We start from the raw sequence: 24590 nt of genomic DNA, 5'->3' as shown, positions 1-24590 counted from the left end.
GTTTGCTACGGATGCAATGGCTTTGAGATCTATGTATGTACATATATATGTGTGTCAATTGACACGGCTCCATTCAGGCCTCCTTGTTTGCTTCTTTTTGAGTAGAGGCTGCAAACATTTAGAATAAGCGTCCGTATACGCGCCTTATCTGAGTATCTAGCCACAATCAAAGCTTCCATCGGACAATTCTTGTTTCATTGTCAAGGGCCAAATTTACTTTCTTTCATTGCCGTTAGCGGTTCCACTCCAAGTCCTTTATTCAGGCCTGTTTCGCATTCTCTCTATTTTTAGAAGAATTGAAGAGTTTTCTTTTTGATTGATCGTGGGCAGTTCTGTTCTGCTGGTGTTATTCGAATCTTTTCACTACACTAATACATCTGATCTATTTACGTGGTGTAGACATTTCCCCCTTTTTCCCAACTAAATCTCTCTGTCACTTCAATCGCTAAAGGCACGGCAACTTCACATTGAATTACTTCAATTTCCTGCAACCAGCTAAAACCATTCTGTTCATTCATCACTTCTATAAAAATAGCAGATGTGATAGTTCCCCACCTACATCACAAGCCAATGTCAATGCCCACGTCATCATCAGCAAGTGTCAGCCTTCCGAGGTAACCAGCCAGCAGAATACTTCGCACCAACTCCGCCTACTCACCGGGAGCCATGGCAACGCTTATTCCGATATCCATCCCTTCTCAGAGTACAAAAAAGGGACAATTAGAGCAACAGCCGGATGGAGGCTGGAATTCATGGACACCAGAGGAGCAAGGTGGCGTCCTCGCGGCATCAATACTGTTATTCCTATTTTTCTTCGCATTGGCTCTCGTAATCTGTCTCCGTGTCCCAAGCTGGGACCGGGAACGCAGGGCGGTGGATACGGAGCGAGGAATGCGCGAAAGACGGGAAAGGAGAGAACGCCACAGAAGGAGGCGCCGGCAGAGGCGAGAGGGAGGCCTATCATCAGTAGCACGGGCAATGCCAGTTCCTCAGCCTCGCCAAAACAGAAATATATGTACATCCGCTGTGAGAGAGAGTGGTGGCCAGAGAGCTACGAGGAGGTTTAGTTCCGATGAACGCCATCGTCGGGAGCTTGACGGACATGGAATGGGCAGGCGGGAATCGACTGGAAGATCCCACTGCAGAGATAGCCGCGAGCGAAGGGCGCCACAGCGCCGACATTCGTGCCCGACCGCACGAGATCGGGTGCCCACTGAGCGGAGAACGGGCCCTAGCGGGGAGCGATCACATTGGGACAGAAGGCAGCCGCCCCGTGAGAGTATGCTAGTCTGCGATGGGAGTGACGAGACACTCGAGAGAAAGACTGAGAGTGATTCCACCGACAGCTATGCAGATGGCGATCCAGGGCCATCAACGCGGAAGGGAAAGGAGCCGGTGAGAAACCAGCATAAACGGCACCGGAGTGAAGGGATGGTGCGAATAGAAAGGGGCCCTCGTCATATGCGGTCGTATAGTGTGGAATAAGCATTCAGGGCATGGGTAGCCCCAATGTTATCGCAAGCGGATTGTGTCTTGTTTTTATACGTATATACCCCTGCATTTTCCTATCTCTCCCGCATCTCCTATCTCTACATCAAACCTATTTGCTTATTTTTCTTCTTCCTCTTAGCCTGGAGCGTTAGTAGTATAGAATATCGAAAAGTACAATAGATGCCTAAAATATCTGATCTTTGAGTAGGAAACTGCACTGTGGGTCGGTAAACCTTATGCAGGTAGATATCCGACTAAACTTCCCAGAAGAATCGAGCAGAGTTCTTATCACTTTCGATAGAAGTATACCCACTTCAGAGAAAACTTTAGGCCTCAACAGATAGCATCAATACAATGGCAGATGGAAAATACAAAACGCCTTGTAAGTATGTATATATTGCTTTTCAGTAGGGACAGCAAGTCCCTACAGATCATCAATCTCTACCAAAGTGGAATAAAACAGTTTACCCCCTGGCTGATCCCATGTTTCTAGGGGGGCTTAATTGCCTGTTATAGATAGAGAAACATAGGCATGTATATAGCTTGATATACCTCATAGCAGAAACGGATTGTATAACTGAAACTCAAGGGGTATAGGGGAAATGAAGAAGGCGTCCAGCCGCACTGAGAGCTTTGATAACCCCCGCCGAAAAAAGAACTACCGGCGAATTATCCGAAGCAGACATGAGTTGATTATCAAAGCCATAATATTATATGTGGCAGTCTGGCTTGCTGTGCTGCTTTCGTTCACCAAAAATACATGTCCAGGCCCGTGGAGCATGCATTTTTATCATAGTCGTCGAGACTCTCGAACTGACAACAATGATACGGAGTTTCAAACACCGAATTCAGCACACCTCCAGAACCGGTGGATGGCCAAGAAGTATCCATCCTAATGCAAAGGGAGCGAAATAGCCAACAGAACGAAGAACAAAGAGCCTCTGGAAATGGTGGTTCCGGCCAAAGTAGACGGCTGGGAGAGTCCTATGTGAGGAAGACGATATGGTTAACAACATCTGTCCTCACCGCCCAGGGAAGATAAATTTTGACGAGGGGTTCTTAGTTCCTCTTGAGGCTGAAATCAATTAGGAAAATTTGCTGGAGGCCATACGGTCATCATGTTGCCATAGTGTGTGATGTTCCAGTATAAGTTCCACAAAAAGCGTGGATATTTACTCCGTAGTGAAACTGGAGTAGCCATCGATCAATGCCCTTAGACCTTATCGAGCTGGGATCGAGTTTGCCACTGGGGCTTTTGGTCCGAGTAAATCGTTAGTTGAGAGTTTCTTTCTTATTTATTGTGCAGCCTGGGGAGCACATATTGCAGTGGAACATCCATTGCTCCGTCTCTATCTTTAAATCGAGATAAACAGAAAGAGGGTCGAGAAGTTCAAAAATGGTTGCTATGCAAAAGGTAAACGTTGTTTCTTTATATACTAAATATCCAACTGGTAACTTATTTATCTTTTGATTCGGTGTTGGTGTTGGATTATTTAGTGACGTTGTTGCAGCCAAGGAAGAGAGTCCTTGCGCCTCACTCAAGCTGCAACGTCCGAACCAACCAACAGGTTATTTAGCCGCCAGCTGACTGAGAATCACTACATACATTCATACCTACATCGCGCCTCCAGTCTCGTACCACGTCTAACACACTCTATTTAACATTGTGGTCGATATCCTATTCCGTCTTTTTCCCGATTGCAATTCTTCCGTTCATGCTTCCGGTCTCCCAGCGCCGTCGGCCGAGCCTCTAGAGATATATTTGAGCCTGCTGCGGCAAGATGTGGAACGACGAGGACAACAACCCCTATGGGTCCTTTGATCGCCATCTTGATGCCGCAACTGATCCTTTCCGTGAAGGCGCTGCGTCCCCCGGTGAGAAATTCTTTTCCTACATCATCATTATTATTATTATTATTATTTTTTTACTTACTGGTGGATTTTCCAACTAACCCTATACTCTCCCAGCCTTCGAAGCTCCCTCCACCCCGCAATCCACGGCCTCGACCCTAGACCCCCCCCTTCCAGACTATGTATCCCGATTAGACAGTCCAATCAGCCATGATGTGGGCCAAGACGAGACGGAGGACTATGAGCATGCCGAAGACAATCAAAACTGTCCGCGAAAGAAGGGGGTCTACCAAAGCCGAATAGAGCAGATCCTCTACGAGCATCCGGAGCTTCCAATCCTCATCACTCATGCGGGCAAGAACCATGAGAGTGGAGGCAGCTTCATTGTTTATACAATACGAACGGGGGTAAGTAAATAGCCGGGGATTTGATGTTTTTCCTTTTGTTATTGTTGATTTCACTGACACGGCCTACTGTACAGGATCTGGAAGTTCGACGGCGATACTCTGAATTTAGCTCTTTGCGCGCTACTCTCATTAGCCTTCATCCTACCCTCATCATCCCTCCCATACCTGAGAAGCATACAATGGCCGATTATGCGGCGAAACCTACTAAGGCTAAAGAAGATAGCTCTATTATCGACTTGCGAAAACGTATGCTAGCCGTCTTTTTGAATAGATGCCGGCGGATGAAGGAGATCCGAGAGGACGGAGTGTGGTGGAGGTTTCTAGACCCGAATGCAAGCTGGGTTAGTTGCACCCGTCCAATGAGAGGTCACTGGCTGGTGTATGTAAACCGAGTGTCTAACTTTCCTGACAGAACGAAGTACTTCATTCACATCCTGTCTCCTCCATTCCCAAAAACAGCCTGAAAGCCCCTCCGCTCGACCCCGCAAATCCGAAACCCGCCCATGCCTGGCTTCCAGTTCCTTCATCATCCGCGAAGCTGAAGTCGTCTTCAACCACCTCTCCATCTCCTTCAGACCATGCATCATCAGCGCCGGGAAATGCCCCTTTCCTTAGCCGTTTCCCGCCAACATCTCGCAATCTAAGTGAACAAGAGCTCGACCCATACTTTGTAAACTTCGAGGCATCAACCCGTGAGCTCGAACTACTATTGCAAGGAAATATCGAAAAAGTAAACAGGCGAACACTGACGCATCTATCATCGCTTGCCGCGGATCTGATGGAGCTTGGCGCCCGGTACAATGGATTTTCGCTCTCTGAACCTTCCGTCACAGTTGCCGCAGCGATAGAGCGAATTGGACAGGCAGCTGATACTTCATATATTGAGACTGAGGAGCTCTCTTCGACGCTAGGTGCAACATTCGCAGAACCAATGAGGGAGAGCGCGCAATTTGCTGGCGTCGTCCGGAATGTTCTCCGCTACCGCGTCCTCAAGCGCATCCAGCAGGAGATAACTCGGGACGAGCTCAGCAAGAAAAAGGCATTACTAGACTCCTTGGAACGGAGCGAGCTAGAAGCCAAAAGGATTGAGCAGTATCTGAACCGCACAGGCAGCAACGCCAGATCCCCAAAGCCAAGAAGGACATTGTCAGATTCATCTGCACCCAGTATACCGGAGACGGGAACAGCAGAAGCAACGAGGTCGAATGCCGAAGATACCGCGTCGATAGACTCCGATTTCCCACCAGGGAGTGGTGATTCTCCGCAGCCATCTGCATCTCAGGGTCTGCCTCAGCGGACACTCGAGCAACCCCCATCACCTTCACCAGGTCACCGTAAGAGCCCCAGTGGTAACTTCGTGACGAATAAGATATTCGGGCGAATTAGCCATGCGGTTCATGGATTTGTCGATGTTGATCCTGAGAGAACCCGGCGAGACCAGATCGGGAAAACAAAAGAGAGCTTGTTGCAGGTTAGTTTTGCTTTAACATCTCCAAACCCTATAATCACTTCGAGACGAAAATTAGTATGCTAATCCAGCTCTCTTATTGTTATTCCTAGTTGGAGCAAGCTCTTGAAGTATCCGAGAAAGATGTCAAGGATGCCAGTGCTGGCGTCCTGCAAGATCTCAAACGGTTCCAGAAAGAAAAAGAAGATGATCTACGACGGTATATGGTATGTTTCTTCTCCCATTCCCATTGCTTTTATTCACCACGGGAAAATGTCCTTACTCTCGGCTCTCGGTCTAACTTCCAATTCTTCACTCTATAGGTATCCTACGCCCGCTGCCATCTGGACTGGGCGCGGAAGAACCTCGAGACATGGACCGAGGCCAAGGAAGAAGTGGACAAGATTGTTATCCACTGAGTTACGTAGCTTGTCGAATTGCAGTTACCTTCTATCACAGTTGATCATCCCGCCCGCCCCCCGTTTTTAAAGCAATACGTGCATGCCATGGTTATTTAACACAGGGCTATAGTTTAATTTCGCTGTTGCCATTTTTAATTTCCATTCTAAGGAGAACAACGTCTATTATTATTATTTTCCCATGAACCTAAAATATATCTAATTTTCATATGAACGCTGTCGTAATTTTTTTCCATGTCGTGTTTTTGCTTCCTTTGCGCATCATCTAGTATTCAATTTATTTTATATTTGTGAACGGGACTAGGTAACTTTATTATCCCTTCCTTCTTTCAGTGGCATCTACAACCATGTCATGGTTCTTGTCTTCTAATCAACAATACATAGAGAGTAACCTAACAAGCAGGTAGAACATAGAACAGGGAGTAGACTCTGTATAGAGATATATATAAGAGAGATTAAACAAAAGCAATAAAACTATATATTATAACAATAACTTAATTGTCTCTATTAATTTTATTGGCGTTGGGTCAATCTTTGCCATAAACATGAACAAGTTGTGGCGACCAACTCAGCTATCTATTGGTATGGATGGTATATGGGGGGATTATTTAGCCGCCCGCGGAAGACAGACAAATACATCGCAGCCTTGCAGGTCAGGTCAGGTAAGGTAAGGTACGGTACGGTACTTGAACAAATTAGGTTACCATATTGGAACAAGGCTGCCTGCAAACAAGCAGTCAACGCAGCGTATATCATGAGGACTCAAGGCTGAGAGAAAAAGCTACTTTTACTATGCTTGGTACGGAGTAGAGCGGCAGCTAAAACCAAGCCCGGCCACAGCCGTCTCTCGTCTGTTTTGGCAGTTATAATACATATACATATACGTACAATACCTCATACAGTACATTACACGCCGCCTGCTTACCAGTCTCGCCCTTTATCCTCCTCCCTCGTGTCCGCTATTATTATTCCCTCTCCATCTCCCTCCATCCTACTCTTCTTCTTCTTCTTCTTCTTCTTCTTTGTTTTCCTCTTTCTTCTTTTTTCTCCCTCTGTCCTCTCCCCTCCATACTAATCCAGAGCTGCCACAGCCCGTGGTCAGCTCACTTTCACCACGTCTTCTTCAAAGAGACGTAAGGTTACAGAGCGAAAAGTTGGAGCCCGTGGGCGCCCTGCCTCTCCTTCTCTCCAAAAGGATAATCCGTCATCTGCCTCAAGATCCGCCTCGAGGCGGAGGAGACGTGCCAGCAGTCGTCTTCGTGATTCTGCCCTGCCCACGACCAGCACTTCAACTGCTAGTGCCACTGCTGCGTCTCCTATTCACGCTCCTACACCCGTCTGGAGAAATTCTCAGAAAACTGGTCCTGGGCCCACTCCTCCACACTCAGTTAGCAACAAGAACGACCCCGCCCCATCTTCATCTGGTCCTGGACATAGTTCCGCCAACCCTAAACAACCCCCAGCCCGTCGTCGAAAGAAGCCGTCTTCCCGCAAACAGAACCTTCGATCCGCTACTCCAGGTTCCTCAGATACCGCTGCGAGTTCCCGGAGCACTCCTTACGCTGAATCTATCTCTAATCGCCACGGCCAAGCCCCTGTAGGTATGTCGGCGTCGGAAGGCGTGCAGGGCTCGTCTGCTCCTTTACCAGATGATGGCTCTGAAAATGACAGACAGGAATTTCACTCCACGCCTGCCGTGAAGCGGCCAGCGGCAGAAATGGGCGAGGATGACCGCCAACCTCAGGATGTCGAGATGGGCTCCGATTCATTCGGTGGCAGTGAGGATCAGAATAAGGATGCGTCGTCGAACGCCAAAAAACAAGCAGAGCGACCAACGAGACAACGTAGAGCTGTCTCTGTGGATATGGTTGGCCAGGAAGATACTACTCCTACAACAACAACTAGCAATAATAATAATAATAATTCGGCGGCAGACGCGAAGCATGGAAGCGCTAAATGTTCCCCCGCAGAGGACACCAATAGCTTAGCTTCGGACAGTGTCTATCCCACGCCATCGAGTATGTCGACGTATACTTCATCCACTCGGGAGGACGCTAAATCCCAGGCTTCCCCTCATGCCAACCACGATCGCCCCCCAATTGACGAGCAAGTCGCCGCTGTCACCAGAATGTTGATGCAGCCGCTAAAGGATCAGCAGAAGGGATATGTGGTTTCTGCGAACTGGCTTGGACGTGTCCTTTCGAGAAGCTCAAATGGAGGTGACCTGCAGCGAGAGAAAGTTGATAAGACCGCGTCGGAGGGTGAGATTGGCCCTGTTGACAACTCAGACCTGGTTCTGGTCACAGACCCGTCAATTACGTACACGGACGAGGCTGGTGAGCAGTTTGTCCCCTTACGACCTGGCTTGCAGATGGGAGAAGACTTTGAAGTGCTTCCCGAAGATGCATGGGAATTAATCATGAAATGGTACGGTCTTTCGCGAGAGTCCCCTGCGATTGTTCGATACGCCCACAACACAACCGCCGGCTCCGTGGAACATGTCCAATATGAACTTAACCCCCCAATTTTTACCATCCTGAAGCTGCCCAACCCTTCACAGACATCTACGCAGCTTGCCCAAGAAAAGGCTCGCGCTCCTATAAAGGCCTTGGCTAGCAGACATACACCATTCCAGCAGTGGCTGCGGAATGTGAAGACCCTGGCAACTATTGATATGTCCACGAAGGTTCGCGTTTGGAGAATCCTCGAGGGCCTGACTAGCACTGCAACCTCCGGTATCATTACCCCAGCGGCCTCGAGAAGCGCGTCTCCGGCCCCTGGCGCTACACTGACGGCGAGTGCGGGCAACAGTCTTGTGTTGGACGTGAATAAGTTTGTTGCTCTTGTAGAGGGATCCCAGCGAGAATTGCTAGAAATGAAAGACCAAACGTCCAATCCGAAGTATAACGGCAGCCTCACCTTGCACCTTGCGGGATTGGGGGGGGACGACGTCATTGTGCTCGAGGAACAAATCGGTGGGCCCGGAGGCGGAGAGTGGATTTCCGATTGCGCCGGTAAATATTCAAATCGACTTGCGGTTACTGCAGCTAGGGTCGGGCCACAGAACAAGGCCAAGGGCAAAATCCCCACTGCCAGCGGCCGAGCATCGCCGGCGATTGGAGCTGTTGCCAGGGGACGACAGCAGAAAGACGGTCGGCCCCGTGGCGTTACCGGCTTGAGTAACCTTGGAAATAGTTGCTATATGAACTCTGCGTTGCAGTGCGTTCGGAGTGTAGAGGAGCTAACACACTATTTCCTTGGTAAGTATTGATTACTTTCCAAAAAGCCCTGTCGTGGCTGATCTTGTGTTCTGACAATTCTCGTTTTCAATATTACAGACGATGAGTACAGGAAAGATCTCAACCCGGGCAATCCACTTTCTCACGATGGGAATGTGGCCAAAGCCTATGCAAACCTGCTTCATCAACTGTTTGATGAGAATGGCACTTCGTCCTTTGCTCCTCGCCAATTTAAACAGACGATTGGCCGATATGGCCCTTCGTTCTCCGGCTATGGGCAACAAGATTCTCAGGAGTTTGTGCTCTTCCTGCTGGATGGTTTACAGGAGGATTTAAACAGGATCCAAAAGAAACCATATATTGAGAAGCCAGACTCTACGGACGACATGGTTAGCAACAGCGCTGCTCTACAGGAGTTTGCTAACAAATGCTGGGAAATTTACAAAGCACGGAATGATTCAGTAATTACTGATCTTTTCGCTGGAATGTACAAGTCTACTGTGGTCTGTCCTGTGTGCGACAAAGTTAGCATCATTTTCGATCCATTCAGTAACCTCACCCTGCAACTCCCGATTGAGAACCTTTGGAGCAAAGAGATATTTTTCTTCCCGCTTCATTCTCGCCCCGTCCGGGTGGATGTTGACATCGACAAAAATGCCAGCGTCAAGGCGTTGAAGGAATATGTGGGGAGAAGAGTAGGTGTCGATACCAATAGGCTTGTGATGGCTGAAATATACAAGCACAAGTTCTACAAAATGTTCGAGAATACTTCGAGCCTTGCCGAATGCCAAATCACTGCCTCAGATGACATCGGCATCTTCGAGGTAGAATCCGTGCCTACCAGCTACGACCCAGATAAGCCCCCCCGACGCTCCGCCTACTCGAGCCTCGCTTTCTCCCACAGCAATACATCCGACCAGGAAATTCCGGCGTTCGAGTCGCCCGGGTGCGATCGAATGATCATCCCAGTCTTCAACCGCGTCGTCAAACAGCAGGGCGCTAGGGTCACACGGCAACTCTTCGGTGCTCCTTCATATACTATCGTTACGCGTGAAGAGGCATATGATTATGATAGCATTCTTCGCAAGGTTCTGCGGAATGTGGCCAACTTGACGACGCGAGACATCCTTCGTGAGGATGAAGGGGATGTTGTAATGAACTCCAGTGCTGCTGAGGATTCTGATACCGTTGTGACCAATGACGACGACTTTGACTCCTCCGACCCCAAGATCAAGGTTTCCTCAATCGACGGTGAGGATGGTCTCGTTGATGTATCCATGCGAGACAGCTCCGATTCATCCACCCAAGCCAAATCGAGTGTCAGAGGTGATACTACCTCGATTCCAAAAGTCCTTCGACCTAGGAGTTTCATACCGCCCATGCTTCGCAACCTATTCGAAATGAAGATTATGCGATCAACCGACGCCGTGCCTACTGGCTGGTCTACTGTAGATGAGATAAAAGAGTTTACCTCAATGGCCTCTAGACTGCCGAGAAAACAAGCCAAGCGAACCTCTGCGAAGAAAAAGTTCCCTGCATGCCGTGGAACTAGTCCTGTTAGCAGCGAAGACGAACTTAACGCCCCCGCTCGTAGAGTAGATATCGCTCGTTCAAGGGGCGCCAATGATAATGATTCTGATGACTCTAGCTCTCAGAAAACCAAGGATGACAGTGGTACGGAAAGTAGCTCAGATTCATATTCAAGTCCCTCCACGATTCTTCACGGCGCTGGACGCCGAAAACTCAAGTCTGCGCCGTCCAAAAATGGGCCTCCCGGCGCTATCCCGCTGATTCGTGCTGGAGAGGGCATTGTTCTTGATTGGAATGAAAACGCATATGATGGCCTCTTTGCCGGCGATCCGCTTGAGGATGACGCACTACGAGGCTCAGCGACGTGGCTGAGTATCGATGCTCTGCCAGATCCTGAGCTTGAACAGAGACGTAAACTGCGCCAGACGCGGAAAAAGTGCGGAATCAGTCTTGACGAGTGCCTGGATGAGTTTGGTAAAGAGGAGATCCTCTCCGAAAACGACGCTTGGTATTGTCCTCGCTGCAAGGAGCACAGGCGCGCGTCGAAGAAATTCGAGTTGTGGAAATGCCCAGATATTCTTGTGATGCATCTTAAACGCTTCAGCGCCAATAGAGGGTTCCGAGATAAGATTGACGCGCTTGTCGATTTCCCGCTCGAGCTCGACATGACTGGCCGGGTTCAGATGCCTGAAGAAGGGAAAAGCCTGATATATGATTTGATTGCAGTTGATAACCATTACGGTGGCCTTGGTGGGGGGCATTACACGGCATATGCGAAGAACTTTATTAACGATACTTGGTACGAATACAATGGTAAGGAATACTTCGGCTTTTTTTTTTTTTTTTTTTTTTTTTTTTTTTTTTTTTTTTTTTTTTTTTTTCCAAATTATTATTGCTTTTGGGGAACCTGCTAACGCTGTCGAAGACTCTCACGTTACAAAGAAGAACAACCCTGCCTCCGTAGTTACCTCAGCCGCATATCTTCTATTCTATCGTCGTCGATCCGATGTCCCTTTAGGCGGAGATTACCTAGCAACCGTCACCGAAACAGCGAAAAATCGGGAGTTTGCCGACTCTGATTCACAGACCGACTCCTGCGTACTTTCCCCTTCGGGGGAAGGCCTGCGCCTCGGCGGCTCCTCCCGCAATGGGTCGTCGAGCGCATTAACCGGAGCCGGAGCAATTCACCAGTCGGGAGATGGTGGTTTGCGGGGCGGAATCCAGGCGAGGGATGACGACAGCCCACCAGAGTACTCTGAGTTCAACCACCATAACCACTTGGAAGGCATGGATCTAGAGGACGAAGGATTTGACCCCAGCTTTGGCTCCGATTTGAATTTCTCCAGCCACCCCATCTGGTCGTTTGACCGAGCCGCACCGCCATATGGCAGGGGGCCAAGTTTCATACCCGCGCCCGCCAACTCCTTCTCCGACGGCGATGGCGATGACGACCTCGACGATGACGCGAGCAACAAGGCCGTCGGTGGTGGCGACATCAGCGACTCTGAATCCCGCCTAGCGATGCTGAAAGATTCTGAGGATCAGGACGGCATGATATTTGACGATGCAGACATGTCATCGTCCACGGCGGCCGTGCAGAATATCACGCAGCCGCCGGATCTAGATGATGACGATGATTCCATGCCTGTTGTCGAGCTGCGGGTGCCCGATGAAGACGGGCCGGTCACGGCGTCGTAACAGAACTAGGCACTATGTCGGATACACATTCTCGCTTTTATTTGATGGATGGATGGCTTGGTTGGCGGCGGCCGGACCGGGGCAAACGGGAGTCGTTTTTCTTCAATGGTTACAATGAATGAACTCAATTTTCCTTACCTAATGGCCTGAAATGAAATGATATTAGGGAGAAGAGGGTATTCTTTGGGCTGGAAAAGTTTCTCTTCGTATCGAAGGGGGGTTTGTCGTGGGTTGGTGTAACTTATCATTTCATATTTTGTTGTCCCTTACTTTTCCTTTCGTCTCTTTTTCTTCCTTCCTTTCTAACTATCTAAACCCCGTCCGCTGCGCTCTGTTGATTTATTGGGAGAACAGATGCGACAAAGATCAAGCGGCCAGGCTTCAAACCAAGTAAACTAGAATTACGGCTTTTGGGACCTCCATTTATTTATTTATTCTTTTTCTTTTTTTTACCATTTGCCCATGCTCATACTCATGTTCATGCACATTCTTTTCTTTCTCCCAGATACATAAAACCGGCATTATTCTTTCTGTTTCTCCCCCTTTACCCCCCTCCTTTCCCTCACACCGACACAATTTCTAAACCCCGCGGGCCGCATAACAGACAAGTTTGCTACTCCATACATGCTCCTGCGAGAGGGAAAAAAAAAAAAGAAAAAGAAAAAGAAAAAAAACCAAACAAGCGAACCATCCATAATAACAGCGATGTTTTGCACGTATGTATCTGGGCTGTGGGGGGAAAAGAAAAGAAAAAGTTTCGTTCATTTCTATTTCAATGTCCATTTCCACTTGCATCATGTCTCATAATAGCTCCTCTTTCTTCTTTTTCTTTCCTCCGCTTCCCATCTTTCCGGCGTTAGTACGGGCCTCCTTTTTCTATACAAAATCCATATACATGGCTTTTCCTCGATCATATCTCACTTTTTTGCATTCAGATGCGCAAGCTCCTAAAGGGGTGATAAATAGAAGGGCTTTTTTCTTTTTTCTTTTCTTCTTTTTGGGGGGGGGGGAATCGATCGTTGCTTCTTTCAGTTTCTCCCTATTTGCCCGGTTTTCCTCTTCTAAAATATGCAGCACTATACACGTACGGAGTACATGTACGTGAAACGTGCCTGTTCCCTCTTCTTCTTCTTTCTCTTTTCATTGGTAATTTTCTATGACGCATAACTTCAGGTTCCACACTTTATATATATAGTGATGCTTTGTATGAATGAGTGTGGATACATTGCATGAATGATTGATGAAAGTGCATGTACATTCTAGCCTCATGCTATTGTGATTTATCCATTGTTATTTTTTTTAATAAATTGATGAAATTTCACTCCTCTATCATACATTGCTGCTCAGCCTGTAAAAAAACATTCGAGTCTAACTGCCATCACGTGTTGCTTGCTGGTGGTCACTCACATCAACTAAATATCATTTTCTTCCCTTCTTCTTACTTCATTCACCATTCTACAGAGGATAGGGGTACATGTTTTGTAGGCTACTGGGGCAAAAGAGCTCAGTTCACCACCAGCGCACTGCTGGTAGAAGGGCCGATCAACCCGGGACCCCCAACATGTTTCATTTGACTACTCTCGCCTTTCATCTAATGTACTGTACATACATACATACATACCACCTCAACTGCCCTCTCCAACTTCCGTGAGCGCAAACCTCAAACATGACCACCAGGCCTACCCTCGAAATTAACGTTTTTGTTGAATTTCAACTGAACCGTATTGCTGAGAGGGCCCATCTCAGTGTGCTCGTATCAGCGGAAAGTTCAAGCCAGGAGGAAGCCGCCCAGAACGGCGTTTGATATCGCATCAATCACCACCTCGTCGAGGGTCCCCACGGACAGAGACGACAACCCCACCAGCCTGCGCCAATTCTCAGTCTTCGCCAACCTCTCCGCGACTTTCCGCGACTTTGCCAAACTCGGCGAGATCGCGTCCCAGTTGTTCATGATGCCGTTTGTAGAAGTGCGGGCGGTCAACTGGCGGCTGATGGACGTGACGGCGGAGAAGTTAGCCAAGGAGGCGCGGAAGAAGCCACTCATGGACGCAATTGAGAAGGCCAACGACTTCGCGGAGACGGTTCATCGTGAGGTTTTCCCGGTGGAAATTAACGACCAGGGTGGATCTACGTCTGTATCTGGGCCGCTCCACATGGCTAGAGCTATGACGGCCAGAGTTGATGATCCAGGTTCAAGTGGACACTCATTGGACCTAGAGCCGCAGGAGATTACCGTGAGAGCTTCGATCATGGCGAAGTTTGCTACGGCAGATTGGAACAGGCCAGAAGGGTTACGTTATTGATTCACGATTCTTTCTAGACGGCGTGTGCTATATGATGATGCCTTTTTTGGACGGAATCAAAGAATATGCGTTGATGCGGTTGAAATCCTGGGTTGAAGTTTTTTTTTTTTTTTGAATTTTGAATTTTGAATTTTGAATTTTGAATTTTAAATTTTCACCAGGAAAGCAAATGATTGAGACAATCCTGCTGCACCAATGAGTTCAGTCGAATATTTTGGACGCTGGGTATGCTTACCACTTTCAAACATTTCCCCCTTTTCATCAGATACTCTTTCTACTCCTTTGGAGCGTAATTATTCTTACTTTTGCAGTCACGATTGTTCTGGGGAATTCCTTCCCTTATATGACGGAGGACGCAGCCGCTTCCATTTCTCTATTATACTGGGCGTCTCCTTCTCAAATGTGTGTTGGCTCGTACTCCAACGTACATAAATCACTCTCCGGGCTTTTCTTCTATCTTATTCTGTATCAGTTCATCGCTAGCATAGCATTTTCATATTCTTTCTATGCTAGTCCATCACATTCGTTTCTATTGAATGAGTATACTTAAAATCCCACTGTCATTCTCGGGATAGGCATTTGTTCCTTCCCCCTCTCTTTCTTATATTTGCCAGCCACTATGTGCGACCCGGCCAATACTGGGGCGGACTGGCGTTGTTCAAGCTCAACGACTAACTCATTCCAAGAGATGCCTGAATGGGATCAATATGCGCAACGTATTTATCAGCTGGGAATCAACCACGGCCTATGCGACAGCAACCAAGGCGCGGCATACCCTCAACCGATAATAAATCCTGCCCACAGATACGGTCCCGTACCCTGCGACGCGGGACCTAAGGAGCTAGGCAACCTACCAAATTCTGCTATGCCACAACATTACCAATATCTCCAGGCTACCCAGGCCACCCAAGCTCCCCAGACTGCCCAAGTTCCTCTAGTTCCGCTAGCTACCCAAGCTACCCAAGCTGCCCAATCTGCCCAAGTTCCTCGAGTTCTGCAAGCTACCCATATTCTCCAAGCTACTCAAGCTGCACAAGCCACCCATATTACATCGCAGCCGTTTTTGGGCCACGCGCAGGCGAACATGCCAATAAACAGGGCGATGCAACCCAGTTTATATCCTCAACCCATGATGCAACCGACTCCCATCAGTGCTGCTAAACGGGGACATGTACACTCCTTGGTGACTATGGACAATCATGAATGGAACACCTACGGTAATTATTTCTCAAACGCGCAACCGCAGTTGACTGCCCAATCCTCCGACCTTCAATGTAGCGGAGGCTATCCGGTCCACCAACCAGTCACTAATAATATGCACTACGGATCCGGTGTTCCGAAGTTGGAGGGACGCTCTGCGGCAACTTACGGTGGCCGGATAATGGACGAACCCACTCCAGTAAAACTGCTCGTGAAACCCGTAACGACTAGAGTTGAACCCGCTGGTGCCATTGCCTCATTGAAACGAGCTGCAGTATCCCGGCCGAATGCGCCTAGGCATAGGCCGGCACCTAACCTGACGAAATTAACCAACGAGCATAGGGTCAGAAAACGCAGAATAAGGAACGACTCTCCCTTGAACCGTTGCAAACCAGATATGCGCTTCCCCGGTGCAGATGTGTTAACACCAGAAAATGAATGTGCTGTTAGCGATGGCTCACCGCAGGTTGAAACTGATAGTAAGAATCAGTATGGGGCAACGGCAAGACCAATTTGATGAAGGAGTCAAAGGTCATGGAGAATATGGAATCAGTCTAATTTTTTATGCCGCCTACCATTTGTAGGGTTTACTATTTGGATCGTGACGACTATACAGTCCTTTCCCACGGCGCTGAGATATACTTTTAGATGGGTATGACGACAACGGGGGCGAGCGAAAATGATGATTCGTTAGGTCGCAATTCCTCCCTTGCCAATTCTCCCTGCGACGGTTCTTTTAGCAGTGTTGCACTTCCGACCCATTGGTATTTACTGCGCCCATGCCACACTGTATGCTACCAGGTAGGTAATCTCCTAATTGCCCCTGGTATGGCCCAACCAGGTGCTGTGGGGTCAGGAACAGGACTGTGCGGTATTTTCTGAGGCTATTTTGGTGATGGTTTCCACAAAAACATGGAATGTTATCTCTTATGTTTCAACATTCGTTCTGCTCCTGTTGTTCCCTGTGCTGTTTGGATTGGATATGCGATAACCATGTTCCTCACTTTTTTTGCTTTACAATTGTTTTTCATACTCCGTTGCTTGTATTGATAGAGAGATAGAAATATCGAATTCGCTTCCAAATCCTACCCAGCAGTGTAAATGGCAATATGCCGTTTTCTGAGAGGTTTATTTTGGGGCGTGGTTAATTCTCATTCACTGGATGCAAACTTCTGTCAGGTTGTTGGCACCAGGGAGATTGTCTGCGAAAACACAAATAATAGCTAGAATATTCACGTATTCGCAGGATCTTTAATATCATTCAGCTGAAGTATGGAGGAGGTGCAGAACTTTGAGTCGTAGATAGAGAAAACACTCCTACGTCGCTATCTTTTGTTACCCCTGACGCTTGGGCTTAAGTTTCAGGGGTCTGATTACAGGGATTTTTCGCCCCCAGAGCTTCTTTGAGTCTACTCCGTATACGCAGTAGATTTGTGCGCCAGGACGTTGGTCTAACCCTTCATACTCCTTGAAAAGCAGCATCTTTTATCCTGAAATTTTATCGCATCCATTGCCTATATTCAATATGACTGCTAACGTCCCGCTGTTGTTCTCGCGTTTCGAAGACTGCTACAGCCCGCAAAGAGATACCTGCTACACGGCACGAAAACCCTCCCAAACCACCACCTGTTCCGCGGGATAGAGATGAGCTTCTAGAAGCGATGATGATGAACAGGAGGGGGAGGAGGAGGCACAGCTCAAAGGCCGAGTACTCCAATCGCCCACCTCCCCGAACCCTTACCTCTAAAACCAACCCTATACTACCATTTCGGCTATATCAACGTGTGATTATCCGTGGCATGGAGGAGATCAAAAAGCGGGATTTTCATGCTGGGAAATGTATTCTGTTCTCTCACATCCAGATGGAAGCGTATCTTATGAACCAGAATTGATTAAGCCAGCCGGATGCGTGGCAATATCAACAAAAAAAACCTTGATCGCAGGCCGCAGGCCGCAGTAACCCTTGAAGAGCAGATGGATTGGAAGGAAATTATGCGCCTGTTGAAGGAATATCACAAGGAGACAATGGGTGGTTTCAAAATTGAAGTTACTACTTTAATCTTATTGATCTATCTGCTCAATCCTCAAATACATCAATCAGCTGAATACCTGAGATCCTGCGGCTTTGATACGACTGGCAGATTTCCTCAGACGCTGAGACTGAAAAGACGACTGGAGGGTTAAAAATGGACCAGAACCTTCTTCCTAACGCCCTGCTAAATGTCTCCGAATCCTTGGGGCCTCAGATGGTGAACGATCCGCAACAACTGCTCAAAATCAAAGGCCAATCGAGCCGGATTTCTCGCGGATTGAGCGCGAGATAATTACACGATGCGTTGTCAGAACAGGAAGTGCCATAACTTTTAAAGACTGTTGTTGGTATCTCTTGACAACTCTCATATTCGACTACGGATTACTGAGATTGATAGCTAGATAGATGACATTGAACGTGGGGATGCAACTACCATGACCCCGTCGAGAGAGCTGGCGAACAGATTGCTGAGGAGTGGAGAGGGAGAGGAGGGAAAAGCCAAACCTGCCGCAACCCTTTCTACCCCCCGCATTGCAGGCGCCTCATAACTACACCAGCAGATATAGCTCTTCTCACTGCCGCTGCGGCTGCAGCTACAGGATCTACTGGTTCAAATACGGTGACATCCGGTGACATATTCAACGTGACGATGACTAAATAAATAGTTACATGGAAGCAATTGGAGAATTAAGCACAAACGACGACCAGCATTCGAACTTCTCATCTTCAAATCTGTACAATCCTGCGAGCCCGCCCAATGCTTCTTCTTCAAATCCTACTCCCACCTCCATCCTAAGCACTCCAATCCCTAAATTCGGCGCGCACGCAGAGCTGTTCATCAACGAGTTTTTCGCCTGGTTAATAACACACAAAGACCTCGAAGAAGCGAGGCCCTTCTAGCGGCCAAACAGTCTTACAGAACGAAGGATACGAGTTGGATATTATACCCCATATAACCAATGAGCAAGTTGTTCGGTTAGGTATTGGAATGGGCATTTTCTGTGCAATATTTAAGGGACGGATTGCGGGACCCGGAGCTAGCATATTGAATTCGCCATGAATACCGGGGAGAAGTCGTCTACTGCGCGCAAGACAGCTTCCCTTTCCCCTCCCCCGGTTCCAGCGGTCCACGAGAGTCTTTGAACACACATCTTGACCTTCTTCGCCTATCGGCTGACAGTGTCAACAGTCCACGACGCCCCGAGAAACCAAATCTGCCCTTGCTCTGGCATCCATTTTACTCAGAGTGACATTTGATCTTTCGACGCCTTGCCCACTGCGTTCCAGCACGCTGCCCCCCAGAGTTGACGTTGTTTTGGGCATATTTCCTGGCAACACATAGATTATGGTAGGGCTTCATTGGATTGATCCTGGCAACTTATCACAACTCCATACAATGGAAGAAATGCAACGCCATATCTTCTGATATGATACTTCACTGGGAATAATGTTGTTATATGTTTGTGTTCTTTATTTCCTTTTTTTCCCCTTTCTGGTTTTTCCTCTTTGTTTGTTTTTTTTTTAAAAAAAAATATTCTACAATATTTTCATCGTACCTTTCTACCTGGACGTTTTTAGAATAATTATAATTTTTAAACATTAAATTACCAACTAAATAGCTGATAATAACAGTCACTTTTTAAACAACGTCAAATTGCAATATCAGTAAAAGCTCCAACTCTGTCTATTGTCTATATGTTTACCGTACTAACGATTGACACAAATCATTCAGCAGAGGATACATTCCTATCGCAATCATGTAACTTAATTACCCCCGCTAACCTCACCACTCAACTCCTTCAATCGCCGCCAACCCTCAGTTCCCTCCCACAACTCCTTCCCCTTCCCCTGCACACTCCTCACCGCACTACGCGATTTAAACCTCCAATCCTTCGCAACAAGTTCCGCCCCGCCTCCCCCCGCACCCTCCTCCGGAATCACATCTCCCTCCCGCTCCTTATCCATCGGCCCAAAAGCCGCATATCCCTCACGAACCACCCTCTCCGTCGCCTCTACAACCTCCATCCACTTCCCTTCGTCGCCCGTCTGGAACGCGCCCTGCGTGCACGACGCGACCGTGGCACGCCACGCCTTCTCATGCGCCGCGAGCGCGCGGGATGGCCGCTTTCGCCATGCCTCTACCTTCCCGACGAGGAGCCAGAGCGGTGCCGAGTGCGTGATGAGCGGGATGACGTCTTCGTCGAGGAGGGCGAGGATTATTGCTGGGAGGGAGCCGCGGCGGAAGACAGGGGCTGCTGCGGTTGACTTTGCCTCATCAACGCTATCGCTGTCAAACGCGTTCTCTGCTGTAAGGGTGTTGATGAGGGCGGTGAGGATGTTGATGTCGATTGCCTGTTCGCCCTCTTTGGGGCCGCGGAGCTCGATGAGGCGTTTCTGTGCGTAGACGATGTCGCGGAAGGGGGTGTCGGGGGGTGGGATTGAGGCGCTGACGGTTAGGAGGTTGTCCCAGATGCGGTGGTCTGTGTGTTTGTATCTGGCTGCACGTTTGAGAGCGGCCAGGGCATCTCGATTGTGTTTGTGGGGGTCCGGCTTTTGTTGGGTAGGCATTGATTCATCTTCGTCTGCGGCTGCAGCTACTACGGTGGTATTTTGTTCGGAGCTTTCAACGGTGGTCGGCGGTGGAAGATTGATCAATGCTGCAGCGAGATTGCTCCAAGCCTCAGCATCTGTTTCCTCCAGCTGGACGCTTCGCGTGAAAGACTCCACCGCATCTTCATATTTCTCCAGTTCCAGTTGCACACAGCCAACTGCAAACCAGGCGCCGTGGTTGAGCCGATTGATAGCTAAACTCTTGCGATATGCTTCCTCTGCTTTCTCGAATGAAGGTGGTTTGGCGGCGAGGTAATGGCGCGCAAGGGAGCGTTGGGCACGGGCATATCGCTGATTTGAAACTGTCCAAGCACGTTCGTACATTGCAGGGTCACTGTCAATATCACCCAAAATACAAAACAGGCGTGGAGCATCTGCTGGGAGCTGTGGAAGCTCGGCACCTTCAAAGGTGTCATTGTCATCTGTAGAGTCAGGATTCGTACGGTTGAACAGCTGTTTCCGCACCAAGAGTCTAGCCATTTCTTCCCTTTCCGTAGCGGCATAGCACAGGGCGGCTTCTGCCCACATTTGCAATCGTTCGTAGATGTCAAGGGCACTACGGAGCCCGCCTAGGCTGACCCATCGCGAAGCAAGCTCGGCTTCGAGGTCCCATCTCGTAGAGAAATTTAAAAGCCAAATATACTGTAGCCGGTCGCTTGCTGGCGCTGACTCTGATGCTTCTGGGCGAGGGAGGAAGGTAGTGGCCTGCTCAGCGGCTTTGTCTGTGTCGGAAATAGGATCAGATGCGGTGTCAGCGATAACCTGGTCGACCAGTGCTTGCAGCTGTAGCAAACCTCGCTCTACCGTTCGCGATCTGTACCCTTCGATTTTACTTCGAACGAGCAGAGCCTGGGAATAGACTTGCCAGTTCGAGCTTCCGCCGTCGAGAACCCGTGTCGCATAAGGCAGCGTTTCTTCTCTCGTGAGGCCGTGTTGTGGCGAGGTATTTGTGATGGCCGATGCGATGGAGAGAAGGATGATGGAATCCAGCGCGTTCAGTTTTGGCTGATCTGAGGGGTCAAGAGCCGCAAGAGCTGGTGGCAAGGATGAGGAGTCCTGCACCGTCATTGATTTCTCTTGTTCCTCCATAGGCTCATCTTTCTTAAATGATATTGCCTCCAAAAGTGTGTCGTCATTGAGATCCAAGTTCTTGGGTGCGGCGCTGTGTGTTGCCGCTGTCTCCATCTTCGACTCCGGCGTTGGCTGGTCTTCTTTAGCCTCAGGGGCCGACGACACATGCTCTCCATCTGCGCTCTTCGCCAAAACGACCAGTTGACTAATGTCCCGGTCCTGAAACTTCGTCCGCTTCCCCAACCTTCCTGTAAGCGCGTACTGGAATCCCGTTTCGCCCGCTGCACGCTCAAGATCTGCTCGTGCCTTGGCATCGAATCCATGGTGGGTATGAATCGTTGCTCTCTCTAGGAGAAACCTTGCGCGTTCCTCCGCAGAGCGCGACGATGCAGAATCAGCGGCGAAAATCCTCTCCGCTATCAAGTCCAAGTCGGCATAAACGAGAGACTGCAGGGTCGTCGTATTTTCCGATAGCATCTTCTGGTGTAAGAAATTAACCCTCATCCGAGAAGCCCAGGCCACCAATGGAGCAGTCAACGTCTTGTCGGTATCACCCGTGGAAGCGGGGGTGAGGGCCGTATGATTCAGGATCGCTTTGGCAAGACAGAACAGCTCGACGTTGGGGGTGAGCTTATACGCCGCCTCACCGTCAACGGTCAAGCTGCGCACCATCGTCTCGCGTAATGATTGCAAAATTTGCGGCGCATTGGACCCCGCATCGCTCGTGTCCATCAAGAATTTGGGAATCAGTAGATCTGATGACCGAAACGGCAACGGAGGGCCAGTGACGTTTGCCTGCAGAAACGCAAACAAGGCTGCAACACCAATGTGGAGGAGCTGCGAGCGCGTAAATGGCGCATCGGCAGCATCATCAACGCTGAATATCGCGTCAACATTTTTGACGAGGAAATCGATATAAGATAGACGGCCAATTTTGACATCCTCTTGAGCATCTGCGGAGGCTGGTTTCTCAGCTCGGCCGCAAACCCGCTGAGTTAGCGGGAGGCGGAGGATGGCCTGGCATTCTTCGTCCGACAGCCGGAGAGCGTCATATCTGGAGAATGAGGAAGATGATGGACTGGTGTATAAAAGGTCCAAGGACGCTGGGAGATGTTCTGAGTCCGCCATATGTAGATTTTTATTTGGCGCCAGTTTCTATATTTTTTTTCCTTTTTTGTGGCGGTTTTTTTCTTTAATAATTTTTTCAGCCAATCCCCCCCGCCTTGCCTGGTTGTCTCACCGCAAAAGTCCAGTTGCCTAGTCGAGCTTTATTCAGCGACGACCATGGCAAGTAGCATGCAGTAGAGGCCGTTATAATAATATATATATCAGGCACCGTAGTTGTTAAAAAGTCCAACGTCTGCGCAGTGTTTGAACACAAATCATGTAAGTGGAGCCGGGAAACCTTAGTTAACTTTACCTTATCTTATCGATCATATCGCTCGGGGAAGTATAAAAATGATGGGAGAAATATTATTGAAGAACAAGAGAATTGAAAACATCTACCCAAAACTAATGAGATTAACTTATTTAGTGCTGCTATGTAGAAACCGTCTACTACCTAGTCTACAATTATATGAACCCAAGAAGAGGAGTGCCAACACAAAATACTATCAACGCCACTGCTCCTAATCACAATCTCACATTTTCCTTCTCATCGTCACCGTCCCGTCCACCACAGCCGCCGCTACGGGGATATCAACGAGACACCACTACCAGTAGGTGAGGACACATATGGCAGAACAGGTTGGTCTGGTCTATTAGCAGTACCACTACCATTGGCGAGTTTCTCCGCAGGAGTCCGCCGGCTGATTAAAACTATAATGACAACAACCATGACGAACATTGTTAGCCCAACGAGTATCCAGATGATGTGCTTGAGTTTAATGGCACAGGCGTACGTTTGTAGAACTCTGGGAGCCGTGGTTCCGGCATTGACAGTATTGTTGTTGTTGGTACTTGGCGGTGGTCCGGCGGGGTCAGCCCAGTCCTCATACTCTTCACCCGTGTGTGGATTGCCTGTTGAAGCACTTGCGTTATCGGCGAGATTTGGAGCGTTTGGGGCGCTTGAAGCGTCTGTAAGTGGTGTTAGACGGTGGGACGGTAGCTGGCGGATTATTCGCAGGCTGTGCGACATTTGCCTGTGCCGGAACGACATTATTCGCACCTTGATTAGCACCTCCTCCACCTGCATTGGGGAGTACCGGCGCCGGGCTGCCCACGTATATCTGATGGACAGTAGGAAATGGATACGGACCGTACGGGGGGACATAGTTCGGATTTTGAACTGGTGCTGGTCGTATAGCTGAAGGTATAAATGAATGTACAAATGGCTGTGGCTGTATCACTGGTTGTGTAGCTTGCGCAGCGGCGGAAGCATTTACAACCCCGGCAGCCGGTCCATGGCTAGCTCCGACACTGACTACAGAAACATTATCTTGTGTGTTTCCTCCACCGTGGATACTTGTTTGGGCTGAGGGGAGGGGCTGTCCATCCGGCTCGACAAAATCTTCATATCCCGATGATGCATCGCCGTGAGTGGCTTGACCATCTGGGTCCTCGAAATCAGGATACGGCGATCCATAGCCATTGTCGGCACCGCCATTTCCAATCGTTAAATCCAAAGCCATCCGATGGAGCTCTGCCAACTCTCTGGACTCAGCAAGGATATGGGCGGGGATTGAATCTTCGTTCTCAGCGATGTTATTGGGCGCATTGTGGGAATGCGAAGGGAGGTTTTGCAGAGGTATATATTGCCTTTGCGGGTGGAATGCCGCACCGCTACGTGTGTTGTTTGGAGCTGCAGAGGAGGAAGGGCCGGGGGTATTATCGTGGAAGTCATCAACCTCGAGACCGGGGGTGGTTGGTCGACTAGTGTACGGAGGCGGTGGGTATGGTGGATGTAGTTGTCCTGGATCCATCTCTTCGGGTCAAGGGTAGTAAAGGTAGTCGTGGTTCAGTTTAAAGAGGTGGCCGGAAGTATGAATAAGCGTCCTAGCACAAGGGGATCAGGGTCTTATAACACCTTTTACCGCGCTGTTTGGGCGTCAAGCTGTCCGTGTCTAGTCACAAAGATTCCGGTGTGATACTTTGCCAGGCGATGGTGTTGAGAACGGGAATCGACAGTCCTACTATGCGTCGGCGCAAAGCAGAAGCATGTTGCAAATATCGTGCGGTGTGATATTTCCTTTATGCGTAGCAGGATATGAGGGAATCGTGATCGTCAATAAAGCCAGTTCTTCCTGGCACATCAAACAGTAGCGGTAATATCGAAATATAAAACAATGGAGAA

At 48.9% G+C, this 24590-nt stretch overlaps 7 protein-coding genes across 8 annotated transcripts; 5 read left to right on the top strand and 2 right to left on the bottom strand.

Moving 5' to 3' along the window:
* Positions 1-666: 666 nt before the first annotated feature.
* On the top strand, positions 667-1536 carry BDBG_05757 (uncharacterized protein; the record flags this gene model as incomplete). The annotated part of the gene is made up of 1 exon (XM_002624203.2): positions 667-1536. One exon carries the CDS (start codon positions 667-669, stop codon positions 1483-1485), a length of 819 nt encoding a protein of 272 aa, XP_002624249.1. The 3' UTR covers positions 1486-1536.
* Positions 1537-2763: 1227 nt separating this feature from the next.
* BDBG_05756 (sorting nexin-41) lies at positions 2764-6100 on the top strand. The gene is made up of 6 exons (XM_031722302.1): positions 2764-3366; positions 3460-3749; positions 3824-4090; positions 4162-5220; positions 5310-5423; positions 5520-6100. The coding sequence occupies exons 1-6, from the start codon at positions 3273-3275 to the stop codon at positions 5613-5615; spliced, it is 1920 nt and encodes a 639-aa protein (XP_031579148.1). The 5' UTR covers positions 2764-3272; the 3' UTR covers positions 5616-6100.
* A 288-nt stretch (positions 6101-6388) lies between these two features.
* BDBG_05755 (ubiquitin thiolesterase) lies at positions 6389-13148 on the top strand. The gene is made up of 3 exons (XM_031722301.1): positions 6389-8875; positions 8954-11197; positions 11310-13148. Exons 1-3 carry the CDS (start codon positions 7219-7221, stop codon positions 12080-12082), a joined length of 4674 nt encoding a protein of 1557 aa, XP_031579147.1. The 5' UTR covers positions 6389-7218; the 3' UTR covers positions 12083-13148.
* A 528-nt stretch (positions 13149-13676) lies between these two features.
* Positions 13677-14385, top strand: BDBG_05754 (uncharacterized protein; the record flags this gene model as incomplete). The annotated part of the gene is made up of 2 exons (XM_031722300.1): positions 13677-13683; positions 13829-14385. The coding sequence occupies 2 exons, from the start codon at positions 13677-13679 to the stop codon at positions 14383-14385; spliced, it is 564 nt and encodes a 187-aa protein (XP_031579146.1).
* A 585-nt stretch (positions 14386-14970) lies between these two features.
* Positions 14971-16850, top strand: BDBG_05753 (uncharacterized protein). Its single transcript, XM_002624199.2, has 2 exons — positions 14971-16074; positions 16170-16850. The coding sequence occupies exons 1-2, from the start codon at positions 15005-15007 to the stop codon at positions 16231-16233; spliced, it is 1134 nt and encodes a 377-aa protein (XP_002624245.1). The 5' UTR covers positions 14971-15004; the 3' UTR covers positions 16234-16850.
* A 2290-nt stretch (positions 16851-19140) lies between these two features.
* Positions 19141-22663, bottom strand: BDBG_05751 (TPR domain-containing protein). The gene has a single exon (XM_002624197.2). The coding sequence runs from the start codon at positions 22424-22426 to the stop codon at positions 19382-19384; it is 3045 nt and encodes a 1014-aa protein (XP_002624243.1). The 5' UTR covers positions 22427-22663; the 3' UTR covers positions 19141-19381.
* Positions 22664-22797: 134 nt separating this feature from the next.
* On the bottom strand, positions 22798-24583 carry BDBG_05750 (the record flags this gene model as incomplete). 2 transcript variants are annotated; one of them, XM_031722299.1, is made up of 2 exons in its annotated part: positions 22798-23116; positions 23200-24583. In XM_031722299.1, the coding sequence occupies one exon, from the start codon at positions 24217-24219 to the stop codon at positions 23335-23337; it is 885 nt and encodes a 294-aa protein (XP_031579145.1). The 2 variants fall into 2 exon arrangements, with proteins under 2 accessions (XP_031579145.1, XP_002624242.1); XM_002624196.1 differs by having other exon boundaries at positions 22986-23374; positions 23466-24219.
* Positions 24584-24590: the final 7 nt, after the last annotated feature.

The sequence above is a fragment of the Blastomyces gilchristii genome, assembly GCF_000003855.2.
Source record: "Blastomyces gilchristii SLH14081 genomic scaffold supercont1.11, whole genome shotgun sequence".
Lineage (NCBI taxonomy): Eukaryota > Fungi > Ascomycota > Eurotiomycetes > Onygenales > Ajellomycetaceae > Blastomyces > Blastomyces gilchristii.
This window is presented reverse-complemented; position numbering and strand designations above follow the sequence as displayed.